Source organism: Falco rusticolus, chromosome 3 (assembly GCF_015220075.1).
Source record: "Falco rusticolus isolate bFalRus1 chromosome 3, bFalRus1.pri, whole genome shotgun sequence".
Classification (NCBI taxonomy): Eukaryota; Metazoa; Chordata; class Aves; order Falconiformes; family Falconidae; genus Falco; species Falco rusticolus.
This window is the reverse complement of record NC_051189.1, coordinates 47,374,567-47,389,469: the sequence shown is the minus strand read 5'-3', so window position 1 is coordinate 47,389,469 and position 14,903 is coordinate 47,374,567. Positions and strand designations below refer to the sequence as shown.

At 52.0% G+C, this 14,903-nt stretch overlaps 2 protein-coding genes and 1 long non-coding RNA gene across 3 annotated transcripts; 2 read left to right on the top strand and 1 right to left on the bottom strand.

Moving 5' to 3' along the window:
* Positions 1-687: 687 nt before the first annotated feature.
* Positions 688-2,517, top strand: LOC119145679 (transcription factor SOX-17-like). Its single transcript, XM_037382373.1, has 2 exons — positions 688-1,022; positions 1,217-2,517. Exons 1-2 carry the CDS (start codon positions 725-727, stop codon positions 2,140-2,142), a joined length of 1,224 nt encoding a protein of 407 aa, XP_037238270.1. The 5' UTR covers positions 688-724; the 3' UTR covers positions 2,143-2,517.
* Positions 2,518-9,191: 6,674 nt separating this feature from the next.
* On the top strand, positions 9,192-10,735 carry SOX17 (SRY-box transcription factor 17). The gene is made up of 2 exons (XM_037382217.1): positions 9,192-9,526; positions 9,721-10,735. Exons 1-2 carry the CDS (start codon positions 9,229-9,231, stop codon positions 10,644-10,646), a joined length of 1,224 nt encoding a protein of 407 aa, XP_037238114.1. The 5' UTR covers positions 9,192-9,228; the 3' UTR covers positions 10,647-10,735.
* Positions 10,736-11,264: 529 nt separating this feature from the next.
* Positions 11,265-13,444, bottom strand: LOC119145589. The gene is made up of 2 exons (XR_005103451.1): positions 13,052-13,444; positions 11,265-12,589 (listed from the first exon to the last, which is right to left on the bottom strand). It is a non-coding gene; the product is annotated as an uncharacterized LOC119145589 (long non-coding RNA).
* Between the last annotated feature and the right edge of the window lie 1,459 nt (positions 13,445-14,903).

The window sequence follows — 14,903 nt, the reverse complement described above, 5'->3', positions numbered from 1 at the left end:
ACTTTATAACGAAGTATGAAAAAGTGTGAAAGGATGTATTTCATAGGCTTTCCTGTGGATTCAGTATCCTACTGCCCCACGTAGTTTATGTCTTTCATGGGCTTACGAGATACAATATGCTAAGGTAGCACTACAAGGTGTGAATCAAGTGCGAGATACTGATGATGACTTGGCTTATTCTTCCCAAGTTACTTTCCAAGTCTGCCTACAAAAGAAGCCCCTTGTGTCTCTCTGGCTGTTGCGGGACATCTAGGTACGGTTCCACATACTCTGCCCCTTTCCCCGCTTTTGTGTCTCCTCTAGCCAGGGTTGTCCGTTTCTGGCTGGCCCGGTGACGGCAGGGTGTTTGCCTGAGGACAGCCCGGTAGCACATCGCCTCGGTGGGCCGGTCTCTGCTGCCATTGCGGGGGAGCGGCTAAATCCGAGGGCCTCTTAGAAATGCACTACCGGTTCTCCCCAACGACGGCCGCGGTCCCACGGGGGCAGCGCTGCCCGCGCCGAGGCCCCACGGCCTGCTCAGGTGCCGGACCGTGCCACGCCGGGAGGAGCCCCGGGGGCCGCCCCGCGCCGCAGCGGGAGCCACCGGCACCGTCCCGCGGCGCTCCCGCCCCCGCGGCCCCATTGGCCGCGCCGCAGCTCAAATAGGGCCGGGCAGCGGCGGCCGCCAGCAGCGAGCGGGGCCCGAGCGCCGAGCCCGTCCGCGGCCCCGCCGGAGCGTCCCGACATGAGCAGCCCCGATGCGGGCTACGCCAGCAGCGACGACCAGGCGCAGGGGCGGTGCTCGCTGCCCATCATGATGCCGGCCATGGGCCCCTGCCCCTGGGCAGAGTCGCTGAGCCCGCTGGGAGAGGCGAAGGCGAAGGGCGAGGCGGCGCCGTCGGGGGCGGCGGGCGGCCGCAGCAAGAGCGAGGCGCGGATCCGGCGGCCCATGAACGCGTTCATGGTGTGGGCGAAGGACGAGCGCAAGCGGCTGGCGCAGCAGAACCCGGACCTGCACAACGCCGAGCTCAGCAAGATGCTGGGTGAGCGCGGGGTGCGGGCGGGCGGTCCGCGGGCGGGCTGCGGGGACAGCCGGGGGCTGCGGGGAGCGCGGGCGGGCTGCGGGGACAGCCGGGGGCTGCGGGGACAGCCGGCGCTCCCGGCGGGCGGGGCGGCGGCGCTGCCGCTGTCGGGGCCCGGCGGTGGGCGGCCGGTCTGACGGTGCTCGTGGGCGCAGGTAAATCGTGGAAGGCGCTGTCGCTGGCGGAGAAGCGTCCGTTCGTGGAGGAGGCGGAGCGGCTGCGGGTGCAGCACATGCAGGACCACCCCAACTACAAGTACCGGCCGCGGCGGCGGAAGCAGGTGAAGCGCCTGAAGCGGGTGGAGAGCGGCTTCCTGCAGCACGGCCTGGTGGAGGCGGCGGCGCCCGGGCTGAGCAGCGAGGCCGGCGGCGGCGGCGGCGGCAGGATGTGCGTGGAGGGCCTGGGCCTGGCCTACGCCGAGCAGGGCTACGCGGCGGCGGGCGCGGGCCACTACCGAGACTGTCCGCCGCTGGGCGCCGCCTTCGACGGCTACAGCCTGCCGACGCCGGACCCGTCGCCGCTGGACGCGGCGGAGGGCGAGGCGCCCTTCTTCGCGGCGGGGCTGCAGGAGGAGTGCGCGCTGGTGCCCTACGGCTACGCGCCGCACCCGGCGGCCGAGTACCCGGCGGCGGCGGCCGAGAGCCCGGCGGGCGCGGCGCTGCGGCGGCACCTGCCGCCCGGCGAGGCGCTGGGCCCGAGCGGCTCGCTGCAGGGGCTGCTGGGCTGCCCGGCGCCGCTGCACGCCTACTACGGGCAGGCGTGCCAGCCGCCGGGCCCGGGGCGCGGCCCGCCGCCGCTGCTGCCGCTGCCGCCGGGGGCGGTGGGGCAGCCGTCGCCGCCGCCCGAAGCGGCGCCGTGCCGCGAGCAGCTGGAGCCGCTGCCGCCCGAGGAGCTACTGGGCGAGGTGGACCGCACCGAGTTCGAGCAGTACCTGCGCTTCGCCTGCAAGCCCGAGCTGGGGCTGCCCTTCGCCGGCCACGACGACGCCGGGCTACCGGCGCCCGAGGGGGCGGGGCCCGTCTCCTCGGCCGTGTCGGACGCCAGCACCGCTGTCTACTACTGCGGCTACCCCGACGTGTGAGGGACTCGCTCGGGGGCGCGCCACGGACTGCCAGGGGGGCGCCCGCACCCGCTCCTATTTATGTAATTTATTTGAATCTTGAGAACTGACAGGGTATCCGTGACCTGCTCGAGGTTTAAAAGGCGACGCGCCTTTTCGCTGTCCAGGTGGTGCAGGTCTTGCCATCGCTGTCCGACAGTGACATGTAAAACTGTCCCTGCTGTGGAGTCGTGATACTAGTTACACAGTGGAATACAATTTCTGAGATCTTGTTAGAGATCCCTATGCTTTTGTAATGTTGTACAGGGTGCTGGTTTTTATATGTTGGATTTGTACAGAATAATTTTGCACTTTTACAAATAAAGGGAAAATAATAAAACTGGTCGCTGATATCTCCTTGAAGAGATGTTATCGTCGTTTGGAATCGATTATTACTGATTTTTAAACTACTTTTAGTTATGTCCGTTGCACTAAGAATTAGGTTCCATCACCCTTTCTGTAAACAGTCGTCTTCTGTCTCTCTTTCTCAAATTATAAACAAAACTTGAAGTTTTCTTAAAAAAAATAATAATTAAACGTTATTGATAGTTTCTTAGACGGTTGTTTAATACGACTGAATTAAAAGACAAAACGATAAGGGGGCGGCCTGTTTTATGTTTGAGGTGAAAAAGAACTGTAAAGCTCTTTACCGAAGTAAGGTTTGAGTCTGTTTTAATGTAATCGTGGATGCGCTGGATGCCATTAAGAAATAGCGCCTTGCTGTAATGGGCGGATAAGCGCTAGTTAAAGCATCTCCCCGGAGAAAATGTCTTCCGTGTCCCCGTAGCTGCTCTTGCTGTGCCGGGCAGGGGCGGGCGGTGGGGGTTATCAATCGCCGCTGCGGAGAACGAGAGCAGTAAATCAGGGTTCAAAGGAGGTGAAAAAAATCGACACGAGCCTCTAGAGGGGCGACGGGGGGCGGCCAGGAGCAGCCCGCTCGGGTACTCAACCACGGCGGCACCTTTAACCGGACGTCACAGAATTACCATTCACTTTCCTACATAAAGTCCTTATGCTACGTTATCGTGACTATAGCTAGAAATATCCTTGTGATTGAGAAATACGCACCCTGCAGTTCAACTTCCGTGGAAAAAAGGCGTTTTCATTTAGATGTTAGGACTGAGTATAGCTGTGGGGTGGGACTGATAAATTCATTATGTTTATTACTTAAATCGGGGGGAGAGAGTAACTGTCATCAGGGTCGTTTGCTTCCTAAGATAAAGCTGTCGAACTGAACCCTGGGGAGGAGGGGGCCGGGGCCCAAGTGGCAGACTTGCCCACTGAATAATCTGTCTTCCATGAGGACGGGAAATTAAATTGGGTGCATTTTCAAATTACATTTAAAGAAGCTTATGTTTGTACTGGTGAAAGATAAAATAGTGTACACAGACCCGGATGTAAACTGTCTCTGTCGGTAAGTGCCGAGCATAGCCTCGCTGGCAAAACTTGACCAGGTAATTGCATGCGATTAGTGAGCCTGGTATTAAAATGCGTTCAAACCCTTAGTATTCTGTAAAATACTCTACCCTCTAGTTTCTTAATCTTCCCATTTTCTTTTCAAGCAGTCTTCAGTTCTCACAGGTATAACTAAAATACACCACCACCACCCCCCACCACTCTCTTCACTTCTCCTCCACGTGTACACGAGAAAAATGATGTATTCCTGCATTAAGTGGTACCTCAAGAAAAGAACGTTAGGTATGTTCTTGGTACTTTAACCTGGAAAAATTTATTACGTGTTCCTAAGCATAGATAGGTAAACCCAGTAAAGAAATATGCATGAGAAGTGATGGGTTCGTATTGGTTGAATTTTCCTTTATTGTATGATTTCAGCCTACAGGACTAAATTAAATTTGTTTTGCCCATTTTGGGTACGTGCACGGCTTTCTGGAGGAAAATCACTTCGGTTAGTTTTGGAGATAAATCATTATTATGCTTTTAGTAAGTTTGGTCACTGTTTCTTCTCATTTTTCATTTAGGTGTAGGTTTTGCCCACCTCCTCTCTCCTTCACCTGAACTTTGCAGACAGCTGAAAGCTGAAGCGAACTTGAAACTGTAAGTGGGCTTATGACGAAGGTTGAAAGCCTTCTACTGATTTTTTTATAATAATACCGGAAGTGATTGACAATCAATTGTGTTAAATAAATATACAGGTTTTGGAAAGAGGGTTGGCCAGCGTAGCAGTCCTGGCTGCCAACAGTGTGTGGTGATGATGTATAGGCAGATCTTACAATAACCCTTTGCACAGAGCTTTTGCAGACTCAAATCTAAGGAGCATTATTTCTCTGTGTGTATCCAGATGTGCAGCTTTCTCCCCACCCCTTCCTGTGAGAAGAACTGTCTGAACCTTCTTCAACGTGTCTTAAAATGTGGCAGGTTTATGCACTGCCAATATACTTGGAGCAAATTCTTAGGAAGCTCCGTTCAAGCCCTATTTTCCATAGGGAGTGTCTCGATTTTGCGATTCTAAATGACACACACCCAAAACTGTCCTGTAGCCCTTCTGAAAACCTTAAACCTTCCTCACGACCCATGAGTGCCTATGACAATCGGATATTGAAAGAAGGACGCCAAAGTGATCCATTATCTTCCACAAGTGTTTTCCATGACACGGTTCTGGCGGGCGGGCGGTGGAAGCGGTTGTTGCCCGCCTCGGGTGCCTGCTGGCCGCTTCATTCTGCCGTACCCTTCACCAGAGTCGGAGTTTGCCACTGCCACCCGGTTCCCAGCACTGCAGCCAGGGCAATTTGCTTCCTGGAAACAGCAGCTACTCTTCTTTTAGGGGTTCTGGTTTACACAGAAGAGTAAACCAAAAAGACGGGGTGACATCTTTAAACGCCTCTCTAAATCTCGCCAGAACAGCCGCTCTTCAGTTAAATAGCGGCATTCTCAGAGCAATGCCTTCAGGCCCCTTCCCGCAGGGGCGGTGAATGCTCTGTGCGACTCACGCAGGCCCCTTATGCCCCAAAGTTATTAAGCACTTCTTCTTCTGTCCTTCTCTTACCCATTCGCCGTGTTTCAAGAGGCCCCTAGTCGGATCTCAGGTTTTTCCTAACACGACCAAGCTCCTTATGTGGGTGTCGCACTGCAATCAGAGTCTATTTTTCATTTGGTGTTGTGTGTATGCGTGCGTGCCCTCTCTTCCTAAGTGTATCGCTAGAAAAAGTAAGCAGGCCTAACCCGAAAGAAAGAGATTTCAGACAAAGGCGATGAATTAAAACCATCGCAAGGTTCGTCTATACAAGGCAAGTGGCAGGGAGAAGTCAGGAGGGGAGAATAAAAACACACCCGTTAATGGAGAACAGCTAGGACTGGAAGTGTCAGGAGGCAGTAGTTTTGTTCTCTGAAAAAACAACATTAACTTTGCAGATTTCTGTCCGTTTCTGGTAGCTGTATGCTTTTCAAACTAGAAAGAGTAATCTGTAGATGTTAGCAGCAATACTGCTGCAGAAGTTCTCCTCGTGAACAAGTTCTATTCATTTACGTGGCAACTGCACTCGTTTTGGAATAAATACCTCCCCCCGTCTCCCCCGCTGTTTATATTGCCTGTGAAGGACAAGAAAAAATCGTGCTTTGAGCATGCCCACTCCGGAAGGTGTCTTGAAAACTACATCCAGCCCCCCCAGGAGTGGGTCACGGCACCGGCTCAACCACCACCGGGGCATCTAGTGCCGGGGACAGCGGCGGGTCGTCAGCAACTTTGTGACAAGCCTAAATGAAAGCAGCACGGTACCGAGGCAGCTGGTGGGGCCGGAGGGGGCTGCGTAGGGCCTCCGGTTGCCATAACCGATGGGTTATCGCCCTGCCCCCCCTCCCCGCCCCCTGTGGCTCTGCCTGCAGCCCGTGGTGAGAGCCGGCTGCGCGGCCGGGGTCTCATCGCGGTGAGTCTCCCGCAGTCCTCAGGGCTTCGCCTTCCTGTGAATACGGTTGTAGTTGCCCAGAGACTCAAATGGGACAGAAAAGCAGCGCAAATGTCTCCTCACGTTCTTCATCTTCACTTAGCTATTAGAGCTCGTTAGGGCCGGACAGTGGCTGACCGTCTCTGTATTGCTGCACCGAGTAACGTGTGTTACCGACGGGACTGTGAAATCCAGTACTTACCTACCCACGTTTGCTTAACGTTAAATAGGCAATTAATGTGTTGACTAATTAAATGCATGCAAGATCAGAGCTTAATCGCCCTGCTTCCCGTCTACAAAAAGAAAATTTATTTCACATGTATGTTTGAATAGAGCCTCTTAAATACGGCAGCTGTTGCTGCATCTAATGCGGTGTGCTGCTCAGTCAAGGCTTCTCACAGACAACTACTTTATGATACTTTAAATGTATTTATTTTATCCTAAACGATCTACTCAGGAGGTCCGTGGCATAAAGAAATTTCAAGGAAGATGTGAATACTATCCCACAGCAAAGCAAATGCTATGTAATTCTCCTTGTTCCTGTTGCTAGCTGAGGAGCTGTTGACTCCTCTTTAGTTTGAATGCTGCTGAATCTGTCCTTGGTTTTATTTACTAGGCTGAACCCCCCCCCCCCCCCCCCCCAAAGCCCACACCTTCTGTAGAAAAAAAGAAAAGAAAATTATTGTCATCAGGAATAACCAATTTCTATGCTGTAAACGGACAGGTTACGAACGCGTTGGCACTTGTGTGGGAAAGGGTAAGTTAGTTGTTTCCTCTGCCTGCTTTGAGGGGTGCAGAGTCGCCCGGATCCTGCTGCTGTCGACACTAACTGATGGTCTGTTCTCAGTCCAGACTGCAATGTCCCATAGGCGCTTGTGGCGTCCCAAGGCTGAGGAGTGGGTGGAATTACATGCTTATATTATTTCTGAAACTTGTTTCAAAGCCACCCTTTTTTGAGGAGTGATTTAGTTACTGCCTCTCCCAATGTCCTTTCTTTATGCTGCTGAATCTATTTTTGGCGCTCGGAAATCATTCGTACTCGGGAGAGCTGCTGATGGCGATGAGCATCAGTAGAGCCGCTTTATGGGACTAGCCCTATAAGCTCATGCTGTCAGGTTTTTACGTGTTGTAAATGAATTGCGTGATGCAATTCACATCGCTGCGTGACGCAGCTTGCCGGACGGTGCTTTGAGCCGGTCAGCTACGATTTGACACCACTGACCCATTTCGCATCTGCCTAAGAAAACCTGCAGCATTGCCCGGGGAGATTGCATGTCTCCTGCCCAAATACTCGGCACCCATCTCTCTAGCATCGTCCGGACAGTGACAGCGGGCGCCGGTTCCCGGGTTAACCGGGCTGGTCCGGGAGGTGGAGGATCCACGGGGCGACCCGCCGCCGTCAGCCCTCGCCCGGCAGCCTCCGGGCGACAAAGCCCCGCGGTGGCTTCTGTCCTGCTGCCAGACAACACGAACGGGGGGTGCACTATCGGGCACGAAGGACTGAAGTGAGAGGACGGGGCCGCCGGGCAGGCGGCCGAGAAGGGCAGCGATGCGGCTCCAGGCTCGAAGACAGCCCACTGAAAGCAATGCGGAATTTTAAGACAGGTCCTGTCCACCCCGCCACTGTCCTTGAAGATGTAAATTTTTTCCCCTGAAAATCGACGTCCAGTTACAGCAGGGAACGGGGCAGCTGCCTATTCTTATAATGGGGAAATGCAAAATATGTATCTAAGGAATACAAGTGGTTGTTTTTTTGTTTTCTGTGTGTGTGTGTGTGTGTGTGTGTGTGTGTTAAAAACTAGAGCGGAGACGGTATAGTTGAAGGGCTTTAAATATAAATATATTCGGCTAATTTCTGTCCAAACGGATTTCTGTAAAACTTAGGTTGACATCATTATCACTAAATGGCCGCTTGATGATTTCTCGAGTATGTATTCCGCCCTCCAACCCTTTCCCAGCCTGCGGGCATTAATACTCGCTTTCCCGGGTTCCACACTCCAGGGGGAAGATGAAGGATTAAAACACCTCGGGTCAGTGCTGCTCTTTGTTAAGAACAAACAAAAATTATTTAGTCTCGACTTCAAGCGAAGCACGAACACAGAGGTACCGGGCCAAAAAATGCGCGACGCCTTAAGTAATTCCGGTCGCGGGGGAGAAGACAGGGTGTTCCCCGAGGGCAGCGGGGAGCGCGGTCCGCCCCGTGCCGCCGCACGCCGGCCGAGGAGCCTGACACGGCAAAGCGCGCTTTACTGGAGGGAAAACAGGTATTCTCCTTAACGGCCGGCAAGCTAAATTAACGAGGGTACCATTTATTCAGTATTTTTTTCCCCTGTGAACTGCATACCCTCTTTATTTATGTAAGAAGCTGTAATTTCACTCATAAAGGCACGGATGCTTTCAGTTATGCTGCGTAAAAAATATGGTCCCACAAAGACGCTCCAGATCACGGCCAGGTTGCAGATCGCTCGGCTGCTCTTTTATGGGCAAACTTTCTCTGAGTTCATCCTGTATGAAATACGGAGCTAATAAAATATCCTTCCGAGGTACGCAATGGAAATAGGGTTATTGATACGACTGAAAATACGATCAAATACTTGAAAGGTTACTATGGAAGAATGATTGCAGCTGAGAATATCCCATTTATCAGGAAGACGCTCACAAAGATGGCAGTCGGCAGCATTAAAAATAAGTCGCAAAACCACCCCCAAAAGACCCTCTTAGGAAAAACAAACAGTATTGCCTTTACAGCCTTTACAAATATTGCGATGAACGGCTCAGTTTTGAACACGCGGTGATTTAATGAAACCACCTTGCCAAGGAGGCAAAGCGCAGAGGGGGAAAGGCCAGAGAGCATCCCGCGGGGCAGCGACAGCGACAGCCGGATGGGAAGCGCTCTCTGCTGCCGCGTCTGGGAGCGCGGATGCACCGAAGCATCCCCGCGCCGTCACCATGGGGCGGCTGGTTGCGGGGGCAAGGACCCGCACCAGGAGGAGCCCCGGGGGCCGGCCCGCGCCGCAGCGGGAGCCACCGGCACCGTCCCGCGGCGCTCCCGCCCCCGCGGCCCCATTGGCCGCGCCGCAGCTCAAATAGGGCCGGGCAGCGGCGGCCGCCAGCAGCGAGCGGGGCCCGAGCGCCGAGCCCGTCCGCGGCCCCGCCGGAGCGTCCCGACATGAGCAGCCCCGATGCGGGCTACGCCAGCAGCGACGACCAGGCGCAGGGGCGGTGCTCGCTGCCCATCATGATGCCGGCCATGGGCCCCTGCCCCTGGGCAGAGTCGCTGAGCCCGCTGGGAGAGGCGAAGGCGAAGGGCGAGGCGGCGCCGTCGGGGGCGGCGGGCGGCCGCAGCAAGAGCGAGGCGCGGATCCGGCGGCCCATGAACGCGTTCATGGTGTGGGCGAAGGACGAGCGCAAGCGGCTGGCGCAGCAGAACCCGGACCTGCACAACGCCGAGCTCAGCAAGATGCTGGGTGAGCGCGGGGTGCGGGCGGGCGGTCCGCGGGCGGGCTGCGGGGACAGCCGGGGGCTGCGGGGAGCGCGGGCGGGCTGCGGGGACAGCCGGGGGCTGCGGGGACAGCCGGCGCTCCCGGCGGGCGGGGCGGCGGCGCTGCCGCTGTCGGGGCCCGGCGGTGGGCGGCCGGTCTGACGGTGCTCGTGGGCGCAGGTAAATCGTGGAAGGCGCTGTCGCTGGCGGAGAAGCGTCCGTTCGTGGAGGAGGCGGAGCGGCTGCGGGTGCAGCACATGCAGGACCACCCCAACTACAAGTACCGGCCGCGGCGGCGGAAGCAGGTGAAGCGCCTGAAGCGGGTGGAGAGCGGCTTCCTGCAGCACGGCCTGGTGGAGGCGGCGGCGCCCGGGCTGAGCAGCGAGGCCGGCGGCGGCGGCGGCGGCAGGATGTGCGTGGAGGGCCTGGGCCTGGCCTACGCCGAGCAGGGCTACGCGGCGGCGGGCGCGGGCCACTACCGAGACTGTCCGCCGCTGGGCGCCGCCTTCGACGGCTACAGCCTGCCGACGCCGGACCCGTCGCCGCTGGACGCGGCGGAGGGCGAGGCGCCCTTCTTCGCGGCGGGGCTGCAGGAGGAGTGCGCGCTGGTGCCCTACGGCTACGCGCCGCACCCGGCGGCCGAGTACCCGGCGGCGGCGGCCGAGAGCCCGGCGGGCGCGGCGCTGCGGCGGCACCTGCCGCCCGGCGAGGCGCTGGGCCCGAGCGGCTCGCTGCAGGGGCTGCTGGGCTGCCCGGCGCCGCTGCACGCCTACTACGGGCAGGCGTGCCAGCCGCCGGGCCCGGGGCGCGGCCCGCCGCCGCTGCTGCCGCTGCCGCCGGGGGCGGTGGGGCAGCCGTCGCCGCCGCCCGAAGCGGCGCCGTGCCGCGAGCAGCTGGAGCCGCTGCCGCCCGAGGAGCTACTGGGCGAGGTGGACCGCACCGAGTTCGAGCAGTACCTGCGCTTCGCCTGCAAGCCCGAGCTGGGGCTGCCCTTCGCCGGCCACGACGACGCCGGGCTACCGGCGCCCGAGGGGGCGGGGCCCGTCTCCTCGGCCGTGTCGGACGCCAGCACCGCTGTCTACTACTGCGGCTACCCCGACGTGTGAGGGACTCGCTCGGGGGCGCGCCACGGACTGCCAGGGGGGCGCCCGCACCCGCTCCTATTTATGTAATTTATTTTAATATTCTCGGGGGAGTTTCGTAAACCCCGTTTTGTCGCAAATAGCTACTGTCGTGCAGATTAAAAGCATGGTTCAAACTGGTTGTCGACTGGTGTGCCAGCATGTTTACATCTTTTTACCTCTGTGCTCAAAATTATCGTTACTTTTGCAACATCAGCACCGTTAATTCTTTGCCCAGAATAAGTTTTAGTAGCGGTTTTAAACTATATTTCTTTTTTCTTTTTTTTTTTTTGTACTTGAGGAGGAAAATAAATTTATGTCCAGCTCTTTCTGTCATTCGTCTTATCCATGTGGCCCTTTAGGGACATTGGTCTAAAGTTACATCAGTCATGCCCTGAGGTGGAGTAAAGTGAATGCAGATGCTGTGTGCCGCTGTCTTTCACCATGACAATGGCTCTAGAAAGGTCTCCAGGACCAAAGAAGTTAGTTCCCAGGTGTGGCTGTTTTCTTGTTACACAGCTGCATGGCTAGACCTGTGCTGTTGTCTGTCTCCGTGGTGTAAAGAACATGACTGTATTTAACTCTGTTTTGTCTTTTGTGGTGGTTTTTTTTTTTTCCCCCTGGTCTGTAGGTGCCAACTGGATTTTGCATTTGTCATTAACACTTTGGGGAAAAACCTTCCTGAAACTATAGTCTCTATAGGTAAGTTTGATATACAACTTCTAAAGTTTACTTGGAAGCCTATTGGATTTGGATACTTGTAGATGTGAAGGTGATCTTGCTTTACATAACAATTCCTGTTTGAAAAATTGATTCACAAATAGCATCAGTACTGTATTTACAAATTGTTTTCCTTTCTGCTGCCTATCTTCAAGTAGGTTTATGCCATTTAGTGTCATGGGATTTAGGCTTATATTAGTAAGGAGAAAAACCAGTGCAGCCCAAATTCTCATCTCAGTTGCTCTCAATCAACTGTTAGTATCAATTATCCATTGAAACAGGAGGGTCTTTGTAGCATGGTCTGCTCTGACACTTCTGCTAGTGCAAGAGTACAACTACATCTCATTCTCATTCTAATGTTCTCAGGTAAGCATAAAGCTAACAACACTTCTGATGCTTGTCTTCCATTTGGAAGAGTCTGGCTGGGGTCAACCTATGATAATTGTAGCAGAGAATTTCAAATATTTTAATTTTCAAATTCAGAAGTGATATAACAAATATTTTTAGGTAAGTGTACTTTATATGCACTAAATTAGACTGAGTTGTGGATAAAGAAATCCTGCAAAAATTCCATTTGTGCAATCTATGCTTGTTTCATAAAAATCATATGATAAATAACCATTTTTTGAACACTTGTTATGTACACAGAGCCAGCTGCATTATTTTCAAACAAATCTAGTAGAAACATACTTGAGCAGATAATGTTTTATTTATTAATTCAGAAAGTGTAACTTAATTTAGGTTGGAAGAAACCCTGATTATGTCCACTGACTTCACTGACATTTTTAACTGCATGAAGTGTAATATTGGAAAAGTTCACTTGAAATTGTGGTTGCCTCATTGTTGTAATATCTTTTTTTCCCTCAGCTTTACAATAAGGAAGTGTGAAGGCCGGTGTCAAGTTTCTAATATTAGGGGTCAGGTACAAGGTGGGAAACAAGACTGTTTGTATGTCAACATCTTAAGAACATTCTTGACATAAGGCATTCTTATGTCAAGTATGATATATTTGTCTGGCAAGAAACATTGAGCATGTTATAATTAACAACAGAGAAAACTCTGTATTTGAACAGGTTGGATTAGTCCACTTGTGGCTCCCAGATGACCAGTCCTAGTGATGACCATTGTGGAGTCATACTCCTTCAATTACATCCTGCTAAAACAATAGGAGGTGCTCTTCCTCATGATGCTGCACAAATATCGTGGTTCTGAAAAACCCAAAAGAATAGCAAAGACAAACATCAGATAATTACACTATGAACAGATGTTTAAGTATATTGAAATAAAATTTCTGTTTGTGTAGCTTTTTTTTTTCTTATCAATATGTTACAGATGTCCTAAGGCTCATTTTTTTTTCTATACTACAATAGTATTACAACCACGGTACCTGGTGGAATTATGTTATAAAATGTAATGTCCTCTGGTAAAAGAAAAGTAAGGAGGGAAAGTAAGCTTAATTTAGGAAATCCTAAAGTAAGGTTAAATGAAGAACTTCCAGAATTAAGGTTATTAGTGCAGCTTTAATTAATCTTTAGTAATGTTATGATACAAGCATTAATTGTAAATGATAAACAAATTTTCTATGCAACCCCAACTCAGTCAATATGTATCTTGCACAGAAATGATACGTGAGGATTGAAACCAACGTGTTCCATAATTATAGTACTTACAGCACTCTCTCCTTCCCAAGTTGAATTCCTTTTGTTTTCTGTTGCAGTTATGAGAGCTCACTGCTTCTGCACATCATCCCAAACTGATTGCTTGGTGAAATGAGAGAGACCGGTGCAATGCAATCAACCTCAAAGGAAATCTGTTATTACGTAGCACTTTGACTGTAGTATTTACAGGATGCAGCTCTCCAAAGTATCATTAAATTGCCTTAACGTTGAAGTGACCATTTTTATGCCTCTTGGCGATTGCTTCTTTGTTTGCTGTCTGTCTTCTAATACTGATTTCTTCCTAAAACTTGGTCCATCATCTGCATGAAATGAAGCAGCAGCTGAGGAATGCCTCATCAAATAACAGCATTTATCCTCTCCTGCTATATGAGCCTGCATTTTGACCTGCCACAAGGTGAAGATTGAGGAATAAACATTGTCAGTGGTGTTTTTTTTTTTTTTGAGATAATAGTGCAGGACAACAAAATGATGCTGGGGCTGTAGAATAATTGGTTCAGTTCCCATTTCTGGAATGACTACGGTTCCTTTGCCTCCGTCTTTTCTGTACATTCTGTTCCTTTTCCTTCTGTTGTACTCTTTGCGTAGTTTATGTTCCTTTTGTTGCTCACATCAGCATTTTCCCTTTTCCATAACAGCCTAAACACTCCTGCCTCATTTGTATATCCTCTTCCCATTCTCAAAACACCAAGCTTTTCCTTTTTGTCTGAAATCTACCCATATTCTGTCCCTTTTCTTAACTGCTTGGCTTCTTTTTTTTTAAACCCTTTTTTTCTTTCCTGTTCATGGTTCTCTACTCTATCCTCACCCCTGCTCCTCAGTACCTCCTGATTCTGTTCCTATCCCAGCTGTGCCCTCTTTCCTACCTCACTGCAACCCCGTATCTTTCCTCTTCTTTTCTCTCTCCTTTTACTGCTGGTGTCTGTTGTTAGCCCATGAGGTAGCTCCATCTTTACAAGCTGTTTCTCCTTCTTGCTTCACATTCCATGGTCCAGTGCTCCCCATCATGCTTTTTAGAGTTTATAGTTTCTATTTTAGAGTTTCAGTTGTAGAACTTGGGCAGCTCTTCATAGAAAACAATTGTAGTTACACCTCTGACACAGAGACAATGCCTATCCCAGGCTACATGTTAAAACTGTGCTGCTAAAGGGTCCCAGGGTTGATTTAATGTGGTTAAAAGAATATATTTTCAGAAATACCTGACCAGTTTTAACTGGAACTTCTGTATTCTGCTAGACCCAGCTGTCTGGGATGAAAATTTGTGGTCCAAATGCATTGCTAAAGCTATAGAAAACTGACTTCATGGTTTTGAAATTGAAAGTCTGCGATTACTTTAGTTGGCAGCATCTGTACCATGTTCAACATCACCTGAGTGTAATCCTTAGGCATTTTGGTTATTTACCAGAGGTGTTCACTAACTTAGGAGCAGGAATATAATTTAACTGCTGTACTGGTTCAAGCATAAGACAAATATTTTTCAAAAAATCCTAGATAGGGATAATCTAATTTCTCCTATATTCCCAGGCTATAGGAATACTTTCTCAATTTTGTGTAGGTTGGTTAACAGCTTCCCTTGTGTGCTCTGGGTACCAAGCTGGTTTGTGTGGCTGGGGCTTGCCTGTGCAGCGCCCATTTTGACACTGACACCAAAATGTGGGCAGTGTGGACTGAAGTAAGATTCATTCCTCTGATTTACTGTTTTGCTGAAGCTGCTGCATGAGCAGTTTATTGGCTGTTAAGTGTATGTGTCAATCTCTGGTGGTTCTGGCTGTCCTGATCAACTCAGGGCATGTTTCTGGAACTCTTAAAGGGACTGTGTTTTCTTCTCTCTTGATAAATCAGGGGT